At 49.2% G+C, this 27,863-nt stretch overlaps 1 protein-coding gene and 1 long non-coding RNA gene across 7 annotated transcripts in view; one reads left to right on the top strand and one right to left on the bottom strand.

Annotated features, from left to right (window-relative positions):
* LOC126508684 (uncharacterized) overlaps positions 1-27,863 on the top strand; it is a 40,554-nt gene that overhangs the window by 7,166 nt on the left and 5,525 nt on the right. For 5 of the 6 annotated variants that reach the window (XR_007593937.1, XR_007593936.1, XR_007593933.1 and 2 more), the window contains exon 4: positions 2,630-2,887. The exons of the other annotated variant lie outside the window; for it this stretch is intronic. This is a non-coding gene — a long non-coding RNA (uncharacterized lncRNA). The remainder of the gene's footprint in view (positions 1-2,629; positions 2,888-27,863) is intronic. 6 annotated transcript variants of the gene reach the window in all.
* Fsd2 (fibronectin type III and SPRY domain containing 2) lies at positions 1,008-27,849 on the bottom strand. The gene is made up of 12 exons (XM_050154048.1): positions 26,761-27,849; positions 26,269-26,364; positions 22,101-22,331; positions 20,939-20,961; positions 18,717-18,832; positions 18,193-18,354; positions 14,076-14,210; positions 12,890-13,040; positions 9,610-9,743; positions 7,775-7,907; positions 4,090-4,266; positions 1,008-2,459 (listed from the first exon to the last, which is right to left on the bottom strand). Exons 1-12 carry the CDS (start codon positions 27,379-27,381, stop codon positions 2,207-2,209), a joined length of 2,232 nt encoding a protein of 743 aa, XP_050010005.1. The 5' UTR covers positions 27,382-27,849; the 3' UTR covers positions 1,008-2,206.

Genomic DNA, 27,863 nt, shown 5'->3' with positions numbered 1-27,863 from the left:
CACTTTGGCAGCCATGACAGGCTGCAGAAAAGACCCAGCAAGATGTGCTAAGCCCCTGACCTTTCCTGACCTTGTCCTAATTACTGCCAGACATCCTCCTGTAGTAAGGAACCAATCAGAAGTAAGCTGGCAGGCTCTGGGCAGGCTTTACTGATAATGGTGAGCACAGGAACTGCCCCCTGGCTGGCCTCCAGGTACAGCAATCTTTCCACAGCTGCAGCTGACCGATCAGCTCAGGACAGGTTCCCCCAGCCTAAGGTGTGCCAATCCAGAGACTTGAAGACCCCTAGACCTTCGCCTTGCGGTGACCCCAATAAATGCCCTGCCCCACTGTGGCTCGGGGGTCCTGCCTACTCCACCAGCTGTGTCGGATGGACCTGAGCTTGTAATTAAAAGGACTCTTGCTTTTTCGTCTATCTGGTCTCTTGGTTTGGGGTCCAGACTCTGGGCACAGCACTGTCAGTTGTGCTGACTGAAATACACTTCTCTCTTGGGCTGCTTCCACACCCTGTTAGCAGCTCTCCTTGGCAGCTATCCCAGGGTTCTGGCATCTCCAACCTATTTTGGTTTCCAAGGCAATCAGGTATCAACCTTTATAGCTTCACACTCCCTGCAGGGACAGCCCAGACACACACCTGGTTTCAGGACATTCCTTAGCTGCGGAGGGAGATTCCACAACCCTCTTTGTGTTCTTGACTCTGGAGCCAGAAGTGGCTAAACTGCCAAGGTCTACTGCTTGCTGGGGCTGGGCTGGACCCCTCTTTATGTAAATGGTGACCTTCACTGTTCAGGCTTCCCTGGAAACTTAGCTAGGTGCATTCTTGCCCTGAGGTCACCACTTTCATTTTAGCATGGGGCTTTCTCCTTAAATGTTTCGTCTCCTTGACCGCAGACTTGGCTCAAACAAGCACTTCCTAGTGTTCCTTGTCTCCTCAAACTGTACATTTTGTACTTAGATTGCTCCCCTTCCTCTTCGTTAAAAATCTGCATAAGAGCAATCACCAAGAGCCACACGACAGGGTCAACACCAGGCTGTCTTGAGATCTCTGCTAAATCCTTAATCCAAAACTTGAGTTTAGCTTCAGGCAGATTTTTAGTGCAAGGGCAAAAAGTGGCCCCAGTCTTTGCCAAAACAGCACAAGAATGGTCTCTAGGCCACTTGCTAATGTTCATCCCCTCTTGAACTTCTTGATCTGGGCCCTCACAGTTCAAATCACCCCCAACACTGTTTTCCATGCTCCTATTAAGCCCCACATAAGTGCCCAACCATTTTTTTATTTCAGAGTCCCAAGTTCTTCCATATTCCTCTGACAAGCAGCGTGGGCAGGCCCGTCACAGTAGCACTCCAGGCCCTAGTACCGCTTCTGTCTCAGTCACTGTTCTGCTGCTGTGACGAGACACCACGACCAAGGCAACTCTTACAAAATGTAATGGGGGCTTCACAGTTTTGAGGCTTAGCCCATCATCATGGCAGGAAGCAGGGCAGCACTCACGGCGCTGGAGCAGTAGCTGAGAGAGAGGGACATCCTGATCCACAGGCGGAAAGACAGACCGGGCCTGGCCTGGGCTTTTGGAACCCCAAAGCTCACCCCCAGTGACACACTTCCACCAGCAAGGCCACACCTCCTAGTCATGCTAATCCTTCTCAAATAGTGGCACTCTGGATGACTAAGCATTGAAATAGATGAGCCCTTCTTAACCTACCACGGTGGTCTTGAGATGGGTACCTGACTTCCTTGTATTTCTGCAGAGTTTCTTGCCTTCTTGGGTCTGTTCTCAGTAAATAGTGAAACGTCACACATGTGCGGGGCTGCTGAAGCCTTAACCCTTATAAATTATAATTTATAAATGACTTCCTGACACTATCCTTATGTCTATAGGCTTAGGAGACTCAAAATACTTTACATATCCACAAACAGACAAGTGCAGTTCAAGCCCACAAGAGCCCTTTGAGTTCAGAGTCTGGCCCCTTCTCTGACAGCCTGGTCTGATAATGGCTCCCCGGGCATCACACAGGGAGCTGCACCAGGATGAGTCCATTATCAGGTGAAATGGGTCCAGCACCCCATCCACCCATCTACCCCATGACACTAGCGTGAACTGTGGCTTGTGCTGGCTGCAGGAAACTTGAATACCAAGTTCAGTCAGCAAAGTGAGGGTGGCTGAGGGAAGAGGACAGAAAGACTTGAAACAACATCAGAAGGACCTAAAAAAAAGTGACATGCTTTGGCATTGAGATGCCATTGCGGATCTTTAGGCTTCCGGACTTTTCCAAAGAAAAACAGGGGTGCACGAATTGGTGGAGCTGACAGTTGAATGTGTACAGATGTTGAGCAATGTCCACGTTGAAAAACGACAGCTTGGAGTTTTCATAGTCTAGCAGGACACCAATCTTCTTTGGGGCAACTGTGATTCTTATGTCTGGAGTCGTCCTGTCGTGCAGAAATTCATACCGGTGCCTGAAAATTTAATGTTGATACAACAAAGCTTTGGGAACCACAGGAAGCTGCTTGCAGAGTGTTTCGTACTGACCTGATTTATACCCCTACGATTTTGTCCCTTGTAATCCCTGACTACCAAGTAACATGACATTTCCAAACTACTTTTGCTAACATTTGTCGTAAAACAGTTTCAGACTTTCTTCTTGAGTGAATTCTGCACCTGAAAAGCTCTTATACAGAACCACGAACTCCCCCTGCATCAGAATTGTGCAGAAAGAGGAAATCTGAAGCCAGTGTTACTCATTTGGAGTAAAGACATTTGAAATGGGAGCCCTGCAGGCCTTCATGAGAAACAGGCTTTCTGTATAACCTGAACCAGGACTCCATGACATTCAGTTCTTAAACTTACACCCAAGCCGGAGGCTGTGGTCACCTGGCTGCCCCAGGTGAGTTCTGAGCACTGCCGTACACTTTTTATGTAACCTGTGTACTTTGGGGTTTTTTTTTTTTTTTTTTTTTGGTTTTTTTGAGACAGGGTTTCTCTATGGCTTTGGAGCCTGTCCTGGAACTAGCTCTGTAGACCAGGCTGGTCTCGAACTCACAGAGATCCGCCTGTCTCTGCCTCCCGATTAAAGGCGTGCGCCACCACCGCCCAGTGGCCAAAATCAAGCCGAGTCACAGGACATGGACATCTGAAGAACCGTGTTTTCTCCAGTGTTGATTCACTCCTAGATCAACACTGAAGTGTCAGTGAGCTAGCTAGGCTCCATCTCCTTCACCTTCTTCCGCCTTTAAACTAAGCAGCTACCAGACAGCAAACGAGTCCTTTCTCTACCAATGGACTCAAGAGCATGAACCAAAAATGTGTCTAATGGAGGACTTGTCCTCATAATCCGCTACGGCCCCTTCTTCCTGCCCCCCAACTCCAATGTCTCCTTTATCTCTTTGAATCTGACCCTTGTTTTTTCTAAAGAAGCCTTTGGCTTTTGTTCTTGGTTCAGATTAAATGTATGCAGAGAATTGGTTTTTCAAGACAGGGCTCTGTGTAGCCCTGGCTGTCCTGGAACTCCCTCTACACCAGGCTGGCCTTAAACTCAGAGATCTACCTACATCTGCCTCCTGAGTGCTGAGATTAAAGGCAGGCAGCCTCTGGCTGCCTGCATCTTATAAGAGGTGCTTAGAAAGTGGTAGGGACTTGGGGTCATGCGTGTGTGCTTTGTTTTGCAAGTTTTCAAGTGAAGGAAGGTAGCTGCCATGGCTTTGTCAGTCCAAACATTTAGCCCATTGGCCAGGGCTCCAGGACCTTTTTTTCCTCCGTCCACATGGAACCAGCCATTTCATACAGATCTGTTCTACACAGTGCTCGGCTGCAGAAGCCTTGGTCTTAGGAACTATTAGCCACACCGACTAGAGATGGAATTGGGCTTCCTCAGCAGCTGGAAACTTGGAATGTGGGAGCGGAGCATAAATGAAAAACCCACCAGTGGTTAAGATGCACAGCATGAGCCGTAGCTGTTGTTCCTCTTTCAGGAGTGGGTGGCAACAACCGGAAGACCTGTGACTTCTCTAAGCAAGCGTGTGCCTTGTTCACTATTAGTAAACCTTGCGCCTTTGGAACCCTCACCTTGGGTGTGCAGACTGAGTTTACCTTGTGGAGGCGAATGTATGCCTCATGCACCAGGACGAGCAGTTCGCCCCCAGGTCTTCCTGTTTGGGGACGTCCTCACAGGCCACGCCAATCGTGTAGTCCGAGTGCTCGTCTACCTCCACCTCCCAGTAATGGCGTCCTCGGACTGGAATTAGATCTCCAATGACAGCAGCACACCTGGTTTTAGAAAGCAGAAGTGTGGGCTGGAACGGGGTGTTAGCTTGTGTAGCAGGCACAGGACTCGGGGTTCCATCAAAAGGTGGGAACATGTTTCATTTAGGATGCCACAGGTGTAGCTAATGCTGAAGATTGAAATATTACAGCACCTGGTAATGGGTGAGATGAAACCCACAGAACCGGTCCTGTTGCCTCTTTAAAAGGGCTCAGGCATAGTAATGAAGGTAGAGTCATTATAAGATGGAGGGGCTAAAGTATCTCCATATGCTTGAAGTTCATGACTGGCCGGCCCTCGATTTAGGTATAGAAACAAAGGATCTCAGGTAACCTTCATGCTAGGGGCGTCAGGACTCCAGAGGCTGGGCTGGTGTGAAGGTGTGCTGTGTAAGCCTGGCAACCTGAGTTCCACCCCAGATCTCACAAAAGATGGAGGGAGAGCGCCAACTCCACTGTGTCATCCTCCAACCCCCTCCCCATGGTATGTGTGTGTCTGCACTCATACGTGTGTGTCTGCACTTATACGTGTGTGTCTGTGCTCATACATGTGTGTCTGTGCTCATACATGTGTGTCTGTGCTCATACGTGTGTCTGTACTCACACATGTGTCTACACTCATACATGTGTGTCTGTGCTCATACATGTGTGTCTTGCTCACATGCCTGCGCTCATACGTGTGTGTCTGCACTCATACATGTGTGTCTGTGCTCACATGTCTGTCTGCGCTCATACATGTGTGTCTGCGCTCATACGTGTGTCTGTACTCACACATGTGTCTACACTCATACATGTGTGTCTGCCCGCACACATACATGTCACACACACTAATAATGAGGATGATAGAAAACTTTTTTGGAAGAGATTCAGAGAGTGACCCAAAAGCAAGATCACACGTTCTCACCAGTCATCAAAGCTGACCCCAGTCCTCCTCTGGGAACAACACCGCCAGCTCAGAGGGACATTCTGGTGTGCAAAGTACTCAACAGAGGAAGGTTTCCCCTGCAAGTGGGGTCACATCAGAACCCCCAAAGTATCTAGGTCTCATCTGTGCCGAGATTCCTTTGCTAGCCAAACCTTCTGCAGCCTCTAACTGGAAAGATTTGTCCAACGGACATCATTTTCTTCCACTCTCTAAGCCCCTGTCTGGTCGCCTGAGCAAAGCTTTGGGAAGGCAGCCCCCATCTACCTATTGCAGATGTCAGCTGTTCAGTGTGTCAAATGGAAACCATGTTCCCACCCCTCTCCCCTGCCAGAGCGGAGAGGGGTATGTGCCTTTCAGATCTTCATTTTGGTTAGCAGACTCACTGTTCAGGGGCTGGGGAGCTAGCTCAGTTGGTACAGTCCTTGCCTCGTAAATATGAAGACCTGAGTTCAAGGCCCAGAGCCTGTGTGAAAAACCCGGGGGCTGCAGAGACGACGTGAGTGTTTGGGTATTTACCACTGTGATTCCCAGCACCCCCGTGGCAGCTCAGAAGTCTGTAACTCCAGGTCCAGAGATCGGACACCCTGTTTTGGACTGTGTGTGTACCAGGCATGCATGCACGGATATACATACAGTCAATCACTTGTACATACAAAGTAACACAATTTAAAAATACATAAAGTAGCTGGGCAGTGATAGCACATGCCTTTTAATCCAGCACTTGGGAGGCAGAGTCAGGCAGATCTCTGTGAGTTTGAGGTCAGCCTGGCCTACAGAGTGAGTTCTAGGACAGCCAGGGTTACACAGAGAAACCCTGTCTTAGAAAGAAACACACACACACACACACACAACTGGTATGGTGGTGTGGCAGATTCCTGGGCTCACTGACCTAGCCTACTAGCTAAGCCCCAGTCCAGTAAGAGACCATGTCTCAAAAACCTGCACCTCCCTGAGTACGGACAACTGTTTTCTTACACCATCTCTGTCTGCCTCTCCACCCATGCTTGCTCTACAGGGAAGGCTTCTCTTAGCAAACTCCAGCTTTTCTTCATACTGCCTCATCCTGAAATCGCCTGTGGTCTGGGCTTCTCCTTGGGCTGGAATAACTGGCAGCGAGGAGCTGTGTCTCCAGCTGCTGCAGGCCATGGGAGAGCCCCTGGCTTCCTCAACAGCTCCGCTGAACTCTACTTTTGGCCACCTGGACATAGAGAGGCTGTGTTTACTGTTTAAAGCCTGGAGATGGATTCAGCCTTGGGAGTTCTTCTATCCCTTCCTTCTGTTGTGTTTTTCTCCCTGTTATATGATAGCCCTATTTTAAGGTTCTTATATCTCCTTGGAGAAAGAACGGTAGAGGTAAATAGCTCACATAATGTACTGAGCTCTAAAAGGAGCAAGCAAGTTGGACAGACAGATGGCCCTCAGGCAATGTCTGTCCTGAGGTTTTGTGTAAGTGCAAAGACAGTTTTCTGCATCCACTTAGTACTGGCCCACTCCACCACTTTGGACTAAAGCATCACAGTGTGAGGGTGACAGAGCAGGTAAACCGAGGTGAGGACCAGGGCTTCTCTCCTGTCTGGGGGCAGAGTGGTAAACACCTCTGAGCTACAGTTAGTTTTTTTTTTAATATAATTTTTTAGGGTTTATTTAACTTTATTTGCATTGGTATGAAGGTGTCAGATCCCCTGCAACTAGATCTTCAGACTATTGTGAACTGCCATGTGGGTGCTGGGAATTGAACCCGGATCCTCTGAAGAGCAGTCAGTGCTCTTAACCACTGATCCATCTCTCCAGCCCCCTGCAGTTAGTTCTTGCTGCTACACCAGAAGCTAAGGACCCGGGATGCTTCCCCAACTGCCACACATGCACTCACGAAGGGGCTGCATCCTTAGAAAACCTGACGTCATGTGTCACTTGCATCGTGGTTGTGACTTCTCTTGGCTTTTCTAGAGGCTCGGAAAAATTCTCTAAAAAAGAGATCTGGTTCACCTTGACTGGGGAGGGAAAAGGGTCACCAGCGGCCGCCTTATAAATATTCATAAACCTCATTAAGAAGCTACAAATTACCCACTGTGCTATGATCCCTTCCCTTCAGCTCTGCTGTGCATGCACTGCTTTGCCCAGTGAACTCCTGCCAGGACTGCAAAGACAAGACCTAAGACAGTGGTTCTCAACCTTCTCAATGCTGTGGCCCCAACCACAAAATTATTTTCATTGCTACTTAAGTGCAATTTTTAACACTGTTATGAATCATAATGTAAATATCTGATATTTGGGATGTTCTTACGTCGTGACCCCTGTGAAAGGGTCGTTTGACACCCCCCTTCCCCCCCTCCCCCCGCAAAGGGGTTGTGATTCACATAGCAACAAGGGGAGTGCTTAGAGCCTGGTTTCTGTCCCTGTGCTATGTGACCTGACATCCTGGCCATGTCCCACAGTACCCACAGGCTGGGATCTCCACTGCAGAGGAGTCTTCCCCTTTTCTAGGTCCCTCCCCAACAGCTGCATGCTTTTGTCATAATCCAACTTCCTCTAAAGAACAGTGGCATAGGTAAGTTCCCTGAACGCTCCACCGGGTGGCCAGTCAGTCACCTGGTGAACTGGGTCTTGCTGGGCGGCAGCTCCCTTCTGAAGGTTTTCTTCTCACTCCGAACCACTGTGAACCCATCTTCAGAAATGGTCAGCCAGGGATGGCAGCTGTCCTTGTTCAGCTGGAAGTAGCTTCCTGTGGAGGGAGGGAACATGGAGAAGCCCCAGCCCGTCATTTAAGGACTTCTCCAGCATGGCCTAGCAATATTACTGAATCACGTGGGCTTCTTCCAGAGGGACGCACAGACGCTTGCCCGGGCCGGCTGAGCGACCCGCAGACGGCTACCGGACTTGAACCCTCAGTGCCCAGCAGAAGTTTGCACATTTTATCTCCCTTAGTCCTCAGGGCTATACCGAGACAGGGGCGTTACTGTGTTCATTTTGTAGATGAGGAAACTGAGGCAAAGGTGGTCAAGAAATAGGCTGGTATATGATGGAGCTCAGACTGAACTTCTCGCCTCTCTGATTCCAGAGACCAGTTCTTAATTTGCAGTCTGTGAGTGTGTGTACCTGAGTAAGAATTTCTAACCTTGCCAAAGAGAGGAAAAAAAAAAAAAACTGAGGGAATTTGGGCTTTGTTGTATTTAAAAAAAAAAAAAAAAAAAAAAAAAAAAAAAAAAAAAAGACAGGGCCTCATACTGCAGTCCAGGCTCATCTGAAACCATTCTTTCACACAAACTGGCTTTGAACTTGTAGCAATCCTCCTGCCTCAACCTATTGTATGCTGGGTGTGAGCCAAGGTTCAACCCTTTGCCGTTTAAAAAAGAAAGAAACTAAAGCTGCTGTCCCTTTGCCCTGTGTGTCACTGCTGGTTTGCTTAGAGCAAGCATCTGTTATTTCAAAACACCCCGCTTGCTTTTCCCGTCTGTGTGGCAGGAATAGGAATGTGGGTTACTCAAGGACCTCCTGCCAATGGAAATGGGGACAAAGAGACACAGTGTGCTTCTGTGAAAGATCTCAGTCGAGGGAAATTTGTCCCGAACACTGGCTAGGCTTGGTTTCTGCTGCTCATCTGAGGGCCACCCACTCAGCCCGCTTGAGCTGAGTCCAATTCAAGCCCTATGAGGCTGGTCTCAGCAATGCAGAGCTGTAGCGCTGCTCGGGGAGTGGTCATAGGGTTGTAGATGTTTCTAATGAGGACTCTGCTCACTCAGGACTTGGACATGGGACATGCCAGTTCTCTGGCACTATGAAGGCAGATGAGAAGGGATGTCAGCACACAGTATGGTCAGACAGAGAGGGAGGCAGGGAGAAGGCTGACTAGTGGAGACTCAGTTGGCTGCTAACTGCGGAGGGGCTTGGTCTGACAGCAGGAGCAGGCAGGCGGCCATGGCTACTTAGAGATCTCGAGAATGTTGTAAAAACCCTCTTCCAGACCAGGTGTGGTGGCTCACATCTGTAATGCTCAGCCCTGGAAAGGCTAAGGCAGGAGGATCACCTTGAGTTCTAGGTTGGCGTGACTATATATTGTGTCTAGACCAGCCTGAGCTACAGAGTTAAGATCCTATCTCAAAACACAAAACCAATCAACCAACCAACCAAACCACTTTTTAGTGAGATAAGAAGTGTATAGGCCACCCAGATCCAGGGGGTCAGCCTCTGGTCCCTGAGAAGCATGGGGGAAAGCCTTGAGTTCTAGCACTGTCTCAGCCAACACAAGTTCTTTGGGGCTTAGGCCTTCATTTATAAACAGCAAGGGCTTTGATGACCCGGAAGCCCCATCGATGCCTGATCTGCCCACAGTGTGATAGTTTTTTTCTGGTGCACTCTTGGCAGTACTGAGTCTGTAACACAGTGGCTAATTTTGGGTCCCAAGAGTATGTGGCTGGGGCACAGACCTGTGGTGTGCACTGTCGCAGGCTCACTCCTGGCACTGGTGCCCCCGACATTGAGAGCTCGGACGTAGATCGTGTAGCTGTGCCCAGGCTGCAGCTGGATCAGGGACTCACAGGTTGGGATGCCTACAACAGACCTGTGGCAGAAGCGGAGCGAGCGTCAGCGTGAGCCCGGGCACACACCAGCCATCCCTCTCACACACACACTGTGCTCCCCCTAACCCACAGCAGCACAGACAGGAGTGTCAGCTTGGCTCCAGAGCAGGCTCCCACAGTTCACTTAGCTTGCCAGTCTGTGTCTGGCTGTTGCCCTTCCAAGTTCCTCAGCCAGATTCCCTAAGGACCTAGCACTATGCTCAAAGTGTTTACTGGAACACTGTGGAGTATGTGCCCTGTATCTGTCACTGGCTATTAGAGGCTATGACCTCCTGAGGGCGGGACTGAGTACAGGAACAGCAGAACAGTCCTGGACCCATAGATGCCTGCCAGTGTATGTCTATGACCAGACAACCTTGTTAAAAACAGCTGCCACGGAGGATGTTCCAGTCCATTTCAGGTGGACCGTAGGGAGTACAAGCTCCTAATAGCCCCATCTGGATTTCTGCAAACTCATTTCAGCTCAGTGGACAAGCAGAGTCTTCAGGATGGTGCTCATGGACAAATGTGACAGTTTACCCACCAAGGACAGGATGCCGTGTCGGAGGCTGCAGCTCTGGGCCAGAGGGGCACGTCTGCATGTTCATTCAGTAGATATTAGCAAAGCATCTTCCGTGCGGTGCTATCTGTGTCCTGGGGGAAACAACACAACCCCCGTTCCTGGGGAGCCTGCGGTGTGTAGGGGAGGAGAGGCCTTTCTCAAGAGACCGCATGGTATTCATGATAAGCCTGTGGTGTGTGACACTGTGGAAGGATGGTGGTGGCTTTCATGTTGAGCTCTGAAAAGTGACTAAAGCAGGTGAGAGGGGATAGAACTGTCTCCCTCACAGAAGACACACGCTCAGGGGTCCCGCGGCAAAGGGGATAGAACAGTCTCCAGCACAGAGGACACACGGGCAGGGGTCCTGAGGCAAGGAGAAAGTGAAGCAGGAGCTGGGGAGTGAAGGGTTGTTGGTATGGGATGAGGGATGGAGGAAGAAAGAGGCACAGCCTGTGGAGAAGCCTTCCCTTCAGAGATGGGACCTATGAGTCAGTCTGTTCTCGGAGAGTGAGCACCACTGTAGATCACCCAGGCTGCTGACCTGTCCTCTGGGGGCTCCATCAGTATGGGTTGGCCCAAGGTCCCAGGTTATTATAAAAAGTGCAGGAAACCTGAATCACTGTGGTGGTCAGAACCACTGCCCCCCTCCCCCCCCCCCCCCCGACTTCTGACTCTCTTCAGAAGTAGAGAACAAAGGTCAGCTTTGATGTGGTTATAGGCACATAGATCCTGGCAGGAACAGATAAATAGGTTCGTGTTAGATTCCATAGCTGTCTGTCATCCCCAGCTGGCGATGCTTAGTCTCCACAGATTGAGGGAAAATGCTAAAGATCTGCGTGGGGTAGCCAGGGGACTCCAGGCATTTGAGCTCGAGAGCAGTGCAAACAAAGCGCTTCTCCTTGTCTTAGTAAAGCAACCACAACACGAGGTGACGTTTACAGTCCACTTAAGCAAATACAAGCGCAGCAAGGGAATACACCTGAAGTTGTGTATTATCGTCTTTGGTCATGTACAAAGAGCCAAGAATATTCTTTCCAGGCCTTTGCCTTTCCCACAGAGATAATGTGGGCATGCTTCATGTCCTTGCTTTCAAGTGTGTTTGCTCATCACTGTTTGGTCCCCTGTGGGAAGTATTCTGCATTCTGCCCATCCACAGTCCACAGTAAGTTCACGCTTTCTTACATAGGCTCCCATACGAGGCCAGCATTAGGATTTACCTCCCTTTCTGAGTGTTATGGAGGAGGGGTGGATTGAGCAGGGGAATAAAGGAGAAGGGGGGGGGGAAGCTGAGGTTAGGCTGTTTAATAAATAAGTAATTAAGTAAGTAAACAAACAAACAAATACTTTGCTTCCCCAAAAGCTGCCCTGAACCCTCCTCCATTCTCTCTCTCTCTCTCTCTTTTTTTTTTGTTTTTTTGAGACAGGGTTTCTCTGTGGTTTTGGAGCCTGTCCTGGAACTAGCTCTGTAGACCAGGCTGGTCTAGAACTCACAGAGATCCGCCTGCCTCTGCCTCCTGAGTGCTGGGATTAAAGGCGTGCACCCAGTGATTGTTTTGTTTTTATTTATTTATTGTTTTGTTTTATTGTTGTTTCTTGAGACAAGGTCTTACTCTATAGCGCAAGCTATCTCTTGGCAAAGCCTTCTGCCTTAATCCTCAGGTACTTAGTTTACAGGAATATACCACTATAGTTGGCCTAAAGATCAAGTTTTAATAAGACTGTGTGTGTGTGCATGTACACATGCGTGCTTGAGTGAGCTTATGTGTGCAGTCTGTGCACATAGAGGTGTGTGTAGGCTATGCACCCGTGTGTACACACATAGGGCCAGGGAGGACATGGAGTGCTCTTCTCTGTCACTTTCTGCCTTCTCCCTTTGAGACAGGGTCTCTCACTGATCCTGGAGCTAGGCTAGCAGCCAGTAAGCCCCAGTGTTCCTCCTGTCTCCTCCCACTATAGCACCGGGGTTACAGGTGAGGAGCCATGCCCAACTCTTGACACAGGAGATGGGGATCCTAACTCAGACATGCCCACTTGCACAGCAAGCACACTTACCCAGTGTGCCCTTGATTATCCACCCAGAGCCAGGTGGTGTAGTGGCACATGCTTTTGACCCCAGCACTTGGAGGCAGAGGCAGGTGGATCTCTGTGAGTTCAAAGCCAGCCTGGTCTACAGAGTGAATTCCAGGACAACCAGGACTACACCGAGAAACCCTGTCTCAAAAAAAAACAAAAAACAAAACAAACACTACCCTCCCGGCCCTTTGTATTAGGGAAGGAAGGAAGGAAGGAAGGAAGGAAGGAAGGAAGGAAGGAAGGAAGGAAGGAAGGAAGGAGAGAGAAAGGAAGGAGAGAGAGAGAAAAGGAAGGAAGGGAAGAAAGAAAGAAAGAAAGAAAAGAAAAGAAAGAGAGAGAAAGAAAACTAACACAGGATTTTGCCTCTTATATTCCTCATTCATGATTAATAGTATTCTAGCTACTTCTTGAGCACCTTAAGTAACCTAATTAAGATTGCCCGTGTGCCACAAATTGTAACCTTGTCCCCACACTGCACAGGTTGTAGTACCCAGCCAAGGCCTCCAGACTCACTCAGTTACCCCCGAGGCTTCCGGCGTCTCTGCCTGGATCAGCTCCACTGTGTAGGAGTCCACAGGATTCAGGTTCCCAGACTCCCAGCAAATCAGCGCAGCCTCTTCACAGCTTCTGATCGCCTCACTTTTTATAGTGGGGGGAGAGGGGGCTGAGCTCAGGAGAAAGGAGACAGGACAACCATTAGGCTCTGGCCCGGCCATCACCCACAGCAATGCAAATACCTGGTCACCCTTTCAGACATTCCTGGGCCTGTGGTGGTTTGAGTAATAAATGTCCCACGTAGCCTAGGGCATTTGAATGCTTGGTCCCCAGTTTGAAGAGTTCTCAGGAGGTGTAGCCTTGTTGGAGGAAGTGTGTCACTGTAGGTGGCTTTGAGAATGTAAAGGCTCACACACATTCACGCTCTGCTAGCACTTGTAGTTTAAGATATGAGCCCCCAGTCTGCTCCAGCTGCTGTACCCGTTGCCATGTGTCTACCATGATTCTTTTTTCTTTCTTTCTTCTTTCTCTCTCTCTCTCTCTCTCTCTCTCTCTCTCTCTCTCTCACTTCTCTTTTCGACACAGGTTTTCTCTGTGTAACAGTCTTAGCTTTCATGGAAGTAGCTCTTGTAGACCAGGCTGGCCTCGAACTCACAGACATCTGCTGACCTCTGCCTCCAGAGTGCTGGGATTAAAGGTGTGTGCCACCACTGCCTGGCTCTGCAGTCATTCTTATCTCTCTGGAACTGTAACCCTAAATAAACCCTTCCTTCTTTAAATTGCCTGGGGCATGGTGTTTCAAAACAGCCATACAAAAGTAACTTAATACAAGTCCCAAGTGTCAGTAAGCTGTGGGTGATGGACCAACTATGGGAAAAAAATGTCCCAACAACACTGCCATGTAGATCTAATGCATTAAACGACGCACAGAGAAGAAAAGCAACCACACGCAGCTCTTTCTGTCCTTTCAAATGAAATGGATTCTTTTTTTTTTTTTTTTGATTTTCGAGACAGGGTTTCTCTGAAGTTTTTTGGTGCCTGTCCTGGAACTAGCTCTTGTAGACCAGGCTGGCCTTGAACTCACAGAGATCTGCCTGCCTCTGCCTTCCAAGTGCTGGGATTAAAGGCGTGCGCCAAAAACCCAGTCACGCCTAGAAACCCACAACTCCCGAGTCGCCTTGAATGAGAATGAGCCATTCAGTACCTGTCATATACACTGCGTGCTCACTGGAGGGGCTGGGGCCGGTCCTGTTCTGAGCGACCACCCAAAACTCATATTGGGTATTTGGCTCAAGATTTGTCACTGAGCAATATGTCTCTTTGACCGTCTTGGTAAACTCTGGAAGAAAAAGGAAAGGTCAGAATTCAAACCTTCCAAGGCCACATGGCTTTACTGTGTCCCCCTTGTAAAAGACAGGGCTGCAGATTCTCCCCTCCCCTACAGGCACCACCCCACCCCTGTGCTAAGAGGCTCTGCAATCGTAGCCAATCTTTGAAGTCAGGCTTATGTAGGTGACAGCTTAGCAGTGGTTCAGTGATGAACAAGATGCAAGGGGAGGCTTGGGACCCGGTTACAGACTTGCCCTCTTACTACAGGGAATGCTTTCACTACAAGTGGGTGAGTCTGAGGACACCCTTTGGAGAGAGAGTTCAAGGCCTGGGGAGGAAGCCCCTCCCCCTGACCCTTGCACCAGCTGGCCCAGCTAAGGCCAGAGGAGAAGACTTTAATTACTTTTACCTGCTAAGAGGCAATTTGAGGAAGGAAGGATTCCTGCCTCAGGGCAGGGAAGGCAAGGCGGCTACTGCAGCCGCTTACAAGGAGTCCTTACTCTCAGGAAGCAGAGCTGATCTCTGCTGACTGCGCTTTCCCTGTGTGAATCCCTCTGAGACACCAGGTGGGTCAAGCCTGCTCTTTTTTTTTTTTTTTTTTTTTTTTTGGTTTTTCGAGACAGGGTTTCTCTGTGGTTTAGGAGCCTGTCCTGGAACTAGCTCTTGTAGACCAGGCTGGTCTCGAACTCACAGAGATCTGCCTGCCTCTGCCTCCCAAGTGCTGGGATTAAAGGCATGCACCACCACCGCCCGGCAAGCCTGCTCTATTAAACCTTTCTGGAAACACCTCCACAGACACGCCCACAGATGTGTTTCCATGGTGATTTTAAATCCTTCAAACTGACGAAGGAGATAAACCATCATAATGAGTAAGGCCACCTTGGACCATCAGAGCGCACTCAAGGGGATCTCAGACCTGAATTGCCTGAGACAATAACCAACCCATAAAACTGTAAGACAATAAATGTGTGTTATTTTAAGTCACTAAATTCGAAGGCAGGAGAATTGCCACAGGGCAAAAATTAACTGGCAGAAAGCTAATGCATGGTGGTGCACATTAGTAATCCTAGTACCAAGGAGGCTGAGGCTGGAGAATAGCTGTGAGTTCAAGGCCACTCTGGGTTACTTAGACCTTCTCTCTGAAATCTAACCAATTGAAAGGTATGAAAAAGTGTTAAAGAAATCTGTTACTTGCTAAACTAATAATAATTTAAAAACGGACAAAACCGAATACCCTGCATGCGTGGATAAATCTGCTCTCAGAAGCCAGAGTTATCAATGAAAATCAGTTTTAGGAATCGGCTGCTGTGTTGGCTACGATAAAGCAGTGTGACTAAAGTGGCTCCTGGCAGAGTGTATTGGGGCTTATGGTTTCAGGGGGATAAGCGTTGTTTGTGGTAGGAGGCTCAGAAGCAGGCAGGCGTGACCGCACTAAACAATACAGGCCCTTGCCACCGCTGCTGGCTGCCCATCAGAACTAGATGGTAACACCCTCTTGCTGAAAACAACACATGACCCGCTCACAGAGCATAGAAAGATCAGATTGGAACTAAGATCCTTCCTGCTGGATAGCCCTCACAGTGCCAGTGGGCACTCTGCAGGCTCCTGTGGGAAAAAGGCATCAGTGATCTGTCCCACACTGGACCGTTCATGCTGCATCCCTGACCGTGGGAAAAAGGCATCAGTGATCTTTCCCAGCTCTGGACCGTTCATGCTGCATCCCTGAGTTGCTGGTGGCAAATCTGCTCGCTGGTGCAATAGTAGCCTGGTAGTTACAAGGGTAACAAACCACGTTCTAATTGGTTATGAGGTCTGCTCCACAGGAATGATTTGATGCCTGGCACTGTAAACCTGGTTAGAAGTCCACGACTGGGAGATCATAGGCCCTAGTGGGGAACCGACTACTGTTTGATAAGTGGCCATGTTTCCAAACTGCACTCTATAAACATTTATGATCGCATCCATAGATCTGTGTTGTTCTCAGCCTTGGCCAGAAAAGTTTCTTTATGCAGCGGGTAATGGTTTATACAGAGATTCAATACTGGTCAAAGTGCCAAGTATAAATGACCCTGAGTGGTTAGCTGTGAATGGGTGGTCTATGTCAAGGTCCCACCACCCATGGCTCAGGGAGGTTCAGAGAAGAGTGCTCAGAAAGAATGAAGGGAGCACATGGGAGGAGAGCTGTGAAATGCGAACATCTAGACTTGAAGTGGCATCTAGACATGATGTGACGTCTAGACTTGATGTGGCGTCTAGACTTGATGTGGCGTCTAGACTTGATGTGACGTCTAGACATGATGTGGCGTCTAGACATGATGTGGTGTCTAGATATGATGTGGCATCTAGACATCATGACGTGGCATCTAGACATGATGTGGTGTCTAGACATGGTGTGGCCAGCGCACACATCAACTGGCAGCAGTGGTGGCTCCCCCACGACATCAAGCCAGTCAAGTTTCCAGCGTGGGCAGGGGAGGGCCCTGGAGACCCCACTGAGCGGAGGAACTACTGGCAGTGGATGGCATGTGAGTGAGGGAGGGTCTCTCTTCTTTGCGGATGTGGCCACTGTAGGCTGCTCATGCCCCAGTGGAAGGCCATGTGCTCATGTGCATCTGGGCAGCAATAGTTGGAACTGGAGTTACTAGGAACAAAAACCAAAATAAAAAGAAGGCATGAAGAGAAAGCATGGGAAAGAGATGGGGTGGGGGAACTAGGAAGAACTAGACGGTGGTAGTGGTAGACAGATATGATCAATATACATTGTATAAATGTATGAAACTTTCAAATAATAAAAAAAGAGTCTTTAAAAGTCTCCTTCCTGGCCCCTGGGCACAGATGCTACCCTCACCTCCCTTACACAGAACCTCCAGCCTGGAACAGTGTTCAATGCTCTGGGCAGAGAGTCTGCCCACAGACCTGGTTGTCATCCTGGTTCCTCCACAACTCACTGTGACCCACAGACAGCTCATTTCTCTCTGAGCCTCCACCATCTGCATCTATTAAATAGAAATCTCCAGGTCCGGCAATCTCATTCTAACCCGGCTCATACTGGACGGACCTATCAGTATGACCAGACCCTCATTACTTCAGGTTTGTGGGGCTTGGGAGGTAGTTTTTCTGCACTCTGATCTCCCCTTCTTGTTATGGTTTAAAGAAGTCGCCCTCAACAGTTGTGTGTTGAGGTTGCCCCTAACCCAAGGAGGTGGTGAAAACTTCAGGAGGTAGGCTCATGGGAGGAGGTTAGATCATTGGGGACATGACTCTGAAACGGATATTGGTACCCCCAGTCCCTCCCTGTTTCTCTTGGCCCCATGGATGCTACCAGGTGAGCAGCTTCTCTGCACCTTTTATTGTAATGTGCTGTGTCATTAAAGATGAAAACTTTGGGCTACTAAGGTTTCTTCTTTAAAAGTAGATTTATCTTTGATAGTTGCTATGGTAATAGCAAGCTGACTATGATGATTAATCTTAATTTCAACTTGATGAGATTTTGAATCACCAAGGAGACAGGCCTCTGGGTATCTATGAAGGCATTTCCAAAGAGGTTTAGCTGAGGAGGGGTGACCCACCTTGAATGTGTGCCATCATTCTGTGGGTTGAGGTCCCAGACTGAATATAAAGGAGAAACCCAGTAGAACACCAGCATGCATTGCTGTTTCTTGACTGTGGATACAATGTAACCAGCTGCTGTGCACCTGCTACTATGTTCTCCCTTGGTGCTGGCCTGGACGGTTCAACTGTGAGCCAAAATAACCCTCCCCTCCTAAAGCTGTTTCTCCTTCACAGCAACCACAAAAGTAACTGATGGCTAATGCAAATACACTGCTCCCAGGAGACAGGCTGATGCATTAGTGGGGGAAGGGTGGCCCCAGTCCTAGTGCCACACAAGTCATTTCCCTGGGGGTGAAGATAGCCCCAGAGCTGCCCAGAACAAGAGGCCATTCCTAGAAGCATTCTGGTCAGCAGGAGTTCTTTCAGAGTCTAAACCTTACCTGCTTGGTCCTTGCCAGGTGAGCTGTCCCGCACTGGTCTGTAGGACAGCTGATAGCTCTCCACGGTGTCATCGGAGTATAAGCTCCAGCACACACGGACGGAGGACCCTGTGGCCGAGTTGGGGGCCTGAGGATTTATCACTGGGGCAGAGGGAGCTAAAAATTAAAAAGAGAGAAAGCAACATTGAGGAGCCATATGTGCAGGTGTGGGGAGTAGCCACCTTCTATTGTATTGTACAAGTTTATGTGTATGGGTGTTTTGTCTGCATGCATGTCTGTGGAGGTGGCCCAGTCAGCAAAGTGCTTACCAAACAAGCCTGAGGACCCAAGTTAGGAGCCCCAGTGTCCAAGTAAAGAGCCAGGTGCGGTTATGTACACCTTGGAGATAGAATTCCTGCAGCAGACGGGCCAGACAGCCCACACAACCTGGGAGCTCCAGGGTCAGCGAGAGACTTAGGTCCATTCATGTTCTCTCTCTCTCTCTCTCTCTCTCTCTCTCTCTCTCTCTCTCTCTCTCTCTCTCNTGGTGTTGATGGAGTCCATCAGCTGCTCTACATCAGAGAAATCCAAGGTCTGGTCTTCAAACTCAGGCTGTGCAGAGAGCTCCACGTCTGTTTTGGTTTTCAGGAATTTCCCTAGTCTGGAGGTATAAAAAAAGACATGGCCAGGGCCTAGGGAGTTGGCTCAGCAGTTAAGAGCACTGGCTGCTCTTCCAGAGGATCTAGGTTCAATTGCCAGTACTGTAGTGGAAGCTCACAATCCTCTGTAACCCGGTCCCAGGGGATGTGACACCCTCATCTGGCCTCTGTGGGCACCAGATATACACACAGTCCACAGACCATGCAGACAAAACACTCATGCGTGTTTTTTTTTTTTTTTTTGGTTTTTCGAGACAGGGTTTCTCTGTGGCTTTGGAGCCTGTCCTGGAACTAGCTCTGTAGACCAGACTGGTCTCGAACTCACAGAGATCCGCCTGCCTCTGCCTCCCGAGTGCTGGGATTAAAGGCGTGCGCCACCACCGCCCGGCTCATGCGTGTTTTTAAAAGACAACACAAGTCCACAGAAAGATGGAGGGGCTTTCTTCTTAGGGGCTATCTATAGTGCTAGGTCTCTAGGAGGAAATGGGGGCCCCTTTGCCAAACTTGCGTTTCTTCCCGTGCTTCTGGATTCTGCTATCTGATTTGATGATGGACCTGGAGGTCACCTCATCATAATCTTGTGACTTTGACAAATCACAGAGATAAGCACTGGAAGGGAGGCAATGTTTACTTTGGCCCTTGGTTTAAGTTCACAGTCAGGGGCTCCATTGTTCCTGGGCCCTGTGTGGAAGCATGGTGGGGGGAGGGGCAAAATGGAGGAAAGCTGCTTCTTGTGGGCAGCCAGGAAGCAGAAAGAGGCAAGAAAGAGGGGCCAGGGACAAGGCTGCACTTCAAAGGCAAACCTCTAGTGACCAGTGACCACTTCCTTCCGCTAGGCCCCAACTCCTCACTGTACCACAGAATTATAAACCCATCAAAGGATCCCCAGTCATGAGATCGGGGCTCTACTCATCCAGTCCTTTCCCCCAGAACCCTAACTTCTGAACACAGTTGCTCTGAGAACAAAGCCTTCGACCCATGAGCCTGTTAGAGAACCCTTCCTATCCAAACCACCCATCACTGTCTAGGCCAGTGGTCCTCGACCTTCCCAACGCTGCGACCCTTTAATACAGTTCTCATGCTGTGGTGACTCCCGGCCATAGAATTATTTTGTTGCTACCTCATAACTGTATTTTTGCTACTGTTACAGATTGTAGTGTAAATATCTGTGTTTTCCATGGTCTCAGGAGACCCCTGTGAAAAGGCTGTTTGACCCCTCCCCAAAGAGATTGGGATCCACAGTTGAGAGACATTGGTCTAACCCTTCCCAGGGACAGGGGGAAGGGTTGGGCCTAAGAATGAGGGGAAGTCCATCCTTCAGCAGGATGCGGATCCACATCTACTCCTACATCACCCCCGCCCCCCGTCCCCACAGGTACGGGGTTCTACTCTGCAGCCTCACACTCCCCATGGCCAGGGACCCTCACGTTGCTGCTCCAGAGACTCTAGATGGATAGTCCTGCGTCTGCTTCCCGGCAGACGCGAGGCTTCTAAGTGGTGAAGGTGAAATTTGAAATCCAGCTCCATTTTTGCCAAAACAAATGTATATAGGCCCTGGCTCTATTAACTTCCCATGCTGCTTCCAGACACTGTCTTACTAAGTTTGCACCGAGCCGGCCCTGTTTATAAACAGAGAAGGCGGGGCATTGCTTTGGAGCTGTCCACAGTCACTGTGGAAGCAGTGTTTCTGCTCCGCTGTGTCGGACTTGAAAACGTGCGTGTTTTCCTCCACAGCATGACCAAGGCAGGAGGAGAGCTGGGGGCATGTTCCCAGTCCTCAGTTTCTCCCAGTGAAACAAAGTTCCCATGTGTGTGTGTGTGTGTGTGTGTGTGTGTGTGTGTGTGTGTGTCTGTGTGTGTGTGTCTGTGTGTGAGGGGACCCGAGCACAGGCTTGCTGAGTGGGCCTCACCACACACGTTCCCTTCCAGCCCAGAGATTCTAAGATTCAACTCCAAAGGGCCCTACTGTCCCCACTCTGCCATTCCCAAGTTGGTAGTGATTTATTTATAGGGTCACCGGAGCTGAAGAGGGAAGCCGATAACCCAGTGGAACTGAGTCTAGCAGGGAAAGGAGTGGAAACAGAAACCAGGTCAGGACAAACTATTACCTGTCAGTCATAGCCACTGCATCCTGAAAAAGAAAAAATATTAAACCGGTTTAGGAAATATTTTTTCTCAGCAATATAATAATATATATATTTTTTAAAGTTGGAAATTACAAAAAGGGGGAATCACCCTAACAAACCCACCATCCTTGTGCATTTCCTTCAACACCCCTGCACCTCCTGGGTCACACAGGGTCCTCTGGACCACTGACTACAAAGAACTGCAAGGGATCGTTGCCTAGAAACGCTATTGTTTACTTAATGGTTCCTCTGCAGTAGGACCCATCACAGGTTTCCATCATCATAGATAATGCATGTTTTCTACATCTGTATGTGAGATGCAGTGGCACCGTGGGACCACGGACTCAAGAGGTTGAGCACTGGGTCCTCTCCGGCACTTGCCGGATTGCTGTCCACCTTTATTTGGGGGTCTCTTACCATGATCAGGCTGAAAGGAGGTTTGGCTTTGAGGAGTAGCTGTGAGCTTGGACAACGAGGGGGTCATACTTGGCAGCTAAGATGACCCTGAGGACCTCTTTGTGAAACCACATCTGCCCCATAGTCCCATGGGACCTTGCAAGATCTCTAAATGCGGTTGATATTCTCATAACTTCGTTACAAGGGGTTTGGGCCAGATTTAATATGATCTGGATATAATTAAGGCGTGGATATTTTGTATTTTGGCATATGTATGAAGTTACAAAGCAAGATTTACAACTGCCATCCTTGGCACAGGCCAATTTAAGGTACCTTATTAACCTGGACCAACTTTCTCCCAGAGACCCAAGAGAAGCCGCAAAGGCAACCAAGAAACTCTCATGGCACTGCCTTTGCCCACGTCCACGAGCAAGGGACAGAGGGACAAGGCTTGGAGTTAGCTGGGGAGTGAGGGAAGGGAAGGGCCAGGTATCTCTGCCTGCTTGGCCACCAATGAAGTGATATGGAGAGATGGGGGGACAGCCTCACCCACGAACATAAGATAGATGTGGACCTCTGGGAGGAAACGGGGGGGGGGGCTAGCCTACTCTAGGCTAGACCTGGGATTCCATCCCAGGGTTCTGTCCCTTTCCTTTCTGTTTCAGCACGGGTGGGCTAGCCTACTCTAGGCTAGACCTGGGATTCCATCCCAGGGTTCTGTTCCTTCCCTTTCTGTTTCAGCACGGACCTTTAGGAACTCCACCTTCTCTTGGTGACACATCTCCTCTATGGTTTCCATCAACTCTCTACAGGCATCCAGGTTTTCTCCACAGGTGACCAGCTGTCCGTATAAAGCCTCCAGCTTCTCTTTCTTTTTCTCCCCTAGGGCTTGAATTTTTTCTTCATACTTTTGAGCGAGGGTTTCCAAGATCTCATTGTAATGTGACTCAAAGTTTTGCTCTTGTCTTCCAAAATTCTCCTGCAAGACAGTTGACCTCAGGCATCATTTTAGCACGTGTGCTGTGTTGGCTTGAGTCACTGGGGTCCTGAAGTTCTGTCTACCCCGAGCTGTTTTCACCCCTTCATTTTATCCCATCTCTTAGCAAGATGCTGGAGTGGATGCTGGGGACGTGAAAACAGAGGAGATTCCTTCTGACGTCCCCCAAAATGGTCTTTAATTACTTATTTAGTTAATGCATGTGAACAGGTGTGTGTACATACATGTTTGTGCACGTGGAAGTCAGAGGATAACCTCCGGTGTCATCCAGAGTCTCTCACTGGCAGGGAGTGTGCCAATTAGGTTAGGCTGACTGGCCAGTGTGCCCCAGAGATCTTCTTCTCTCTGCCCCCCAGCACTGGGATTACAAGCATGTGTCACCACACCCAGCTTTTCTGTAGGTTCTCGGGGTCAAACTCAGGTCCTTGACTTCACCAAGTGCGATCTGTGCTCCCCAGCCCTGAATGGCCTCACCAGAAAGTGCTGCTACCTTTCCTGGCACCATGTTGTAAACTTCACCCTGTTTCAGCTACCTCCTATTACCATAGCAACCAGCCTTGCAGCTCATCAATGGTTAATCAGCTTGTTGCTGGGAGCTTTGACTTGGAGGCAGAAGTGTTTGCCCTGGGAGAGGTCCGCCTGCCATTCCCCCCTGTGTTCTCACATCTCACGATATCTGCCCTCACTAACGGAGACGTGGATGGACACCGGGAGTGTGCCAACTCTGTTCATGGCAGCGAGGAGAGATTAGGACAGCAGAGAAGGAAAGGTTGTAGCAAATGCACTGCCTGGTGAAGGAGGAAATGCTGGAAGAAGGATGTAGACAACGACTCTCACATGTGTGGCATTTATGAATGTGTTGGTTTTCTTGACATAGCATCCTATTAGGTGTCCCTGTATGGCACCCACTGTGCAGGCCAGGCTGGCCTGGAATTCACAACAATCCTCTTGCCTTAGCTTTGCAAGTGCTGGGATCGCAGACATGCATCAACACACCTGGCTGATACCTACAGTATTTAAACTGGAGGCTCAGAGACTGGGAAACACTGAGTAGAGGAGACAGATTTCCAGTATCCTTTCCTCACCCTGGAAGTAAACAGGAGTTCAGTGGTCTTTGACTGTTGCTACCTTCATGCAATTACAAGGATGTCTCTCAGAGCTGTTACAAGCACCTACTGTGTGCTAAGACTCAGTCAGAATGGTGAGAGGGTCAAGCAGTAGATGACTCTGGAGGAGATAGCAGGAGGCCCCCAGTATCCTCGCTGGAGATGAAGATACTTGGATGTGAGAGTGACATATGGCATGGTGACAGAATAGAGTGTAAGGAACTTTAAAAAGTTTGGTGTCAGCCGGGTGGTGGTGGCGCATGCCTTTAATCCCAGCACTCAGGAGGCAGAGGCAGGTGGATCTCTGTGAGTTCGAGACCAGCCTGGTCTACAAGAGCTAGTTCCAGGACAGGAACCAAAAGCTACGGAGAAACCCTGTCTCGAAAATCCAAAAAAAAAAAAGTTTGGTGTTTTGCCTGCATGTGTGTCCGCACACCACATGTGTGTAGTGCCCACAGAGGCCAGAAGGGGGCATTGGATGCCCAGACCTAGAATTACAGGCTATTGTGAGCCACCTGGTAACCAATCTCAGGTCCTCTAGAAGAGTAACAGTGTTGTTAACCCTATAGTCATCTCTCCAGTCCTAGCACAGCAAGCCTGCCCTGACTGTCTCATTCCTGTCTCTCCTCCTACCACCTGTGTTTGGAAGGAGAGCCCCCATCCTCCCCGCTCCTTCCACAGGAATAGTGGGACAGCTCTCTCCCCTTTAAGGCTGAGGGTGAAGAATGAATGTCTTGCAGTGGTTAACTAAAGCTGGCCAGGACAGAGGATTTACACTTGCTCTGTGGAGATCTAGAGTGTGCCCAACAGCTTCCGGCCCAATAATCTTGGTCCATGGATGAAGCACCTGCATTCTTCCCATTTCAGGACAGGAAGAGAGCTGGCACTGAATGATGAGAAGTCCCTTTTGAGGCAATGCAGACACGGGGAATAACTTAGCAACCCTGGGCTCCACTTGTCTTGGGCTCTGCACACTCCTAGACTCCAAACAATGCACCTAGCAGCCTGTTAGCAATCTAGGACCCCTGTTTGCATAGAACTGATGTATACATGCTCTAAACAATGGAGATAGTTACTCTTCTCTGCAGTCCTTGATAACACCCCATTTCCCTGCAAACACATCCTGGAACACAATCTAGGACTATGGGTAGTGGGCTGATCTGGCCTAGACGGGATTTGGGTGCAAGCATATAAAGTCAGACTGTGTCCTCAAAGTGAACTTTCAGAGAGGAGAGAGTGCTGTATTACCATCTTATGCTTCGCATAATTGGGCGTGCATAATGATTAAAGTCAGATGCATCATGGGCAGGGGTATGGGCAGCAAGCAAGGGTTCATGTAATCTAAGCCTGTTGGTGGAAATAGCGAATTGCCCAAATTATAGCCCTAATGCCCAGACTCCTCTTCTTGAGCCCCATAAAGGGAACCCCCAAACAATAATCAGGGCTCCTGAGTACTCACTCATGTGCCCTGTTGTCAACCTTTTGGTTTTTTGTTTCTTTGAGACGGGGTCTCTACATAGCCCTGGCTGTCCTGGAACTCACTCTGTAGACCATATATACAATAGAATTGTTTATAGGAAAATAGATGCCAGTGGAGAGAATCCAATTAAGTGAATTAAGCTAGGCTCAGAAGACAAATATACATTCTCTCCCATTCGTGGTTCCTATATCTTACATAGATTCATAAAATCATGTATGTATATATGGCATGGAAGTGTCTGGGGAACAGAGAACATTAAGGGGGAGAGGAACAGGGAGGATAAAAGGGGAGTGGAGTTGGGGGAATATTCTCAACACACATCATAAACGTGTGAGAATTCCTGATGTAATACAAAATGTACAATGAGTATTTTCACCCCAGACTGAATATGGTGACATGACGCCACCCTAAAGACCTAAATTGAAAAACTCCAGAGATGAAGGCAACAGCATGTCCCGCCATGTCTGATGATACAGCAGGCCATCAGATGGTACCCTTGGGAATCTCGGGCTGGGCCCAAGAGCAGGAAAAGAAAGAAGAGGACAAAACCAACCAACCAAACACAAAGCCCACCAAGGGCAGGGGCCTGGGGAAGCAGCTCAGTTGGTAAAGTGCTTGCCAAGTGGGCATGGAGGCCTGAGTCTGGATCTCCAGAGCCTATATAAAAACCAGATGCAGCAGTGATCCTATGTAATCCCAACACTGAGGGCCGCTGAGACAGGGGAATCTCCAGGTCTTGCTGGTCAGCCAAATTAGAGAGATCCAATTTCAGTCATAGACCCAGTCTCAGAAATAAGGTACAGTGACCGAGGAAGAACCCAAACTTGACCTCTGACCCTCACATGTATGAACATACATGTACATGTACACTTGTATACACAGGTGCACACGAACACACACATACCATCCCCCACCCCATCCCAACTCCAAGGACAAAAAAACTGTTCAATTCACCATCTGGATGTGTTACCGTGGAGTCATCATTGTTAGAATAAAAAAAATCTAAACCCTGTGCAATTGGCACTTTGATTGGAAATTTTCTGCTTTATCTATCTATGCAATAAGCATGTATAACACACTTGCTTTAAATATCCCACGCAGTAGGCCTGGAGATACACACACACCAGCCTCCCCCACCTAGAGGACACAGAGGACGTAGTAGGGGATGCAGACAAGTGACCATCACTTCTGTGGCTGCCCAGGGCTGGTGGGAGGCCTATGGGTAACCCCTCACATTCTAAGAGATAGCTTCCGGAGCTCGCTAGGACTGCCTGCTTGATGTGGCCATAGGCAGAAGCTACAGGTGTGACGAAGTCCCCAAGGATGTCCTCACCTCCACTGTGATGAACACCTCCTCCAGGTGGCTAGCGAAATTTTCCATCTCGATAATCTGCTGCTCCAATCTGCACATGTTTTTGTGAATTTCATCCTGTGGAGCAGAACAAACAAGGCATTAATGTTATGCTTGCTGTAACGTCTTTAAATTAAAAATATGCATATGGGTGCTTGTCTGCATGTATGTCTGTACGGTGTGTGTGTGTGTGTGTGTGTGTGTGTGTGTGTGTGTGTGTGTGTGTAGCAGCCACAGAGGCCAGAAGAGGCCATCAGATCCCCTGGGACCACAGTTATAGGTGGTTGTGAGCTACCGTGTGGATGCTGGGAATTGAACCCATGTCCTCTACAAGGGGAGCCAGTGCTCCTAACCGCTGAGCCATCTTTCCATCCCCCCATTCCATGCCTGGAGAGGCATGTAGGATGCATTCCCTGCCCGCCTCCCTGAGACACACACACCCTCTGCAGACAAAGAGGGAAGGAGCCCTGCTACCTTGGCGCTTTCCAGCGCTTTGTTGAGTGGCATGACTTCATGTCCCTCGTGTGCCTCCGCATCCTTCTCAGCAGTTCTTACTGGCGTCTTGCAGGTGGCACAGAAGACATCAGCAGGTTCTTCTTCTTCATCCTCCTCCTCTGGGATGACGTAGCATTCATACTCCTCGCTGGCACGGCCGTGCGTGTACCTGTAGGCTTCCCGGAGGTCTTGGCACTGACCGGGAAGGCCATAGCCCAGGTCCTCGGCCTCAGCTGCCTCGCTAAGCCCCCAGTCTCTCTGCTCCCTGGCTGGGTCTCTCCTCCTCGGGCCATAAGGAGGATACTCCAGAGTCCCTAATCTGTGCTCATCAACAAACTCATCCCCTAACTCATGGTCATCTTCAAGTCCATATAAGTGGACGAGCTCATCCACTTCCTTCGGGAGACTCTTGCTGTCCCCTGCCCCTCTCGGCTCACTGGTCAGTTCAGCCTGGTTTACTTCGCTCCTGATTCTGCTGCTTTCTCCTGGGAAGAGCTGCAGTCTGTCCTCAGAGTCATACAGATCCATGTGATAGAAGTGGAAGTCTGTGGGGGCCCTTGACCTGCCCAGCCCCAGCTCCTCCCCTGCGTCTTCCTCCATTGGTACAGAACAGTCCTTCTCAGGCGGTCAGTGAATATTCTGAGTCCTAGGACACAGAAGAGATGAACGTCAGTTCCCAAGAAGGCATTGAAGGAGTTATAGTCCCAGCCCACATCATGGCAAACTAGTTCACCAAAGTGTCTGGGCTGGCGGTGACTCACAATTGCTCAACAATCACGAAAAACCCACGAGGCACCAGTGAGCCAAGGCTGGCTAGCAAGCATAGGGAGTTGAGACCCTGTTGCAGAAAGGCAGTGGGGAGCACCACCCTGAACCAGAATCACCATGAAGACCTTGTCTCAATCCTCAGCCCTCACAAACCAGCTAAGATGATAAATACTGATTATTTTAAGTAATCAAGCTGTAGAATAATTTGTTATAAGCTGTAGAATAATTTGTTATAAAATAATAGTATGCATGATACCAGCCTCAAAATAACCTTCTTTCCGTTCTGCTATCATTTCCCCCTCTTTTGTTCATGT

This window comes from Alexandromys fortis, unplaced genomic scaffold, assembly GCF_014885135.2.
Source record: "Alexandromys fortis isolate MF-2015 unplaced genomic scaffold, M_Fortis_MF-2015_v1.1 scaffold_86, whole genome shotgun sequence".
Lineage (NCBI taxonomy): Eukaryota > Metazoa > Chordata > Mammalia > Rodentia > Cricetidae > Alexandromys > Alexandromys fortis.
This window is presented reverse-complemented; position numbering and strand designations above follow the sequence as displayed.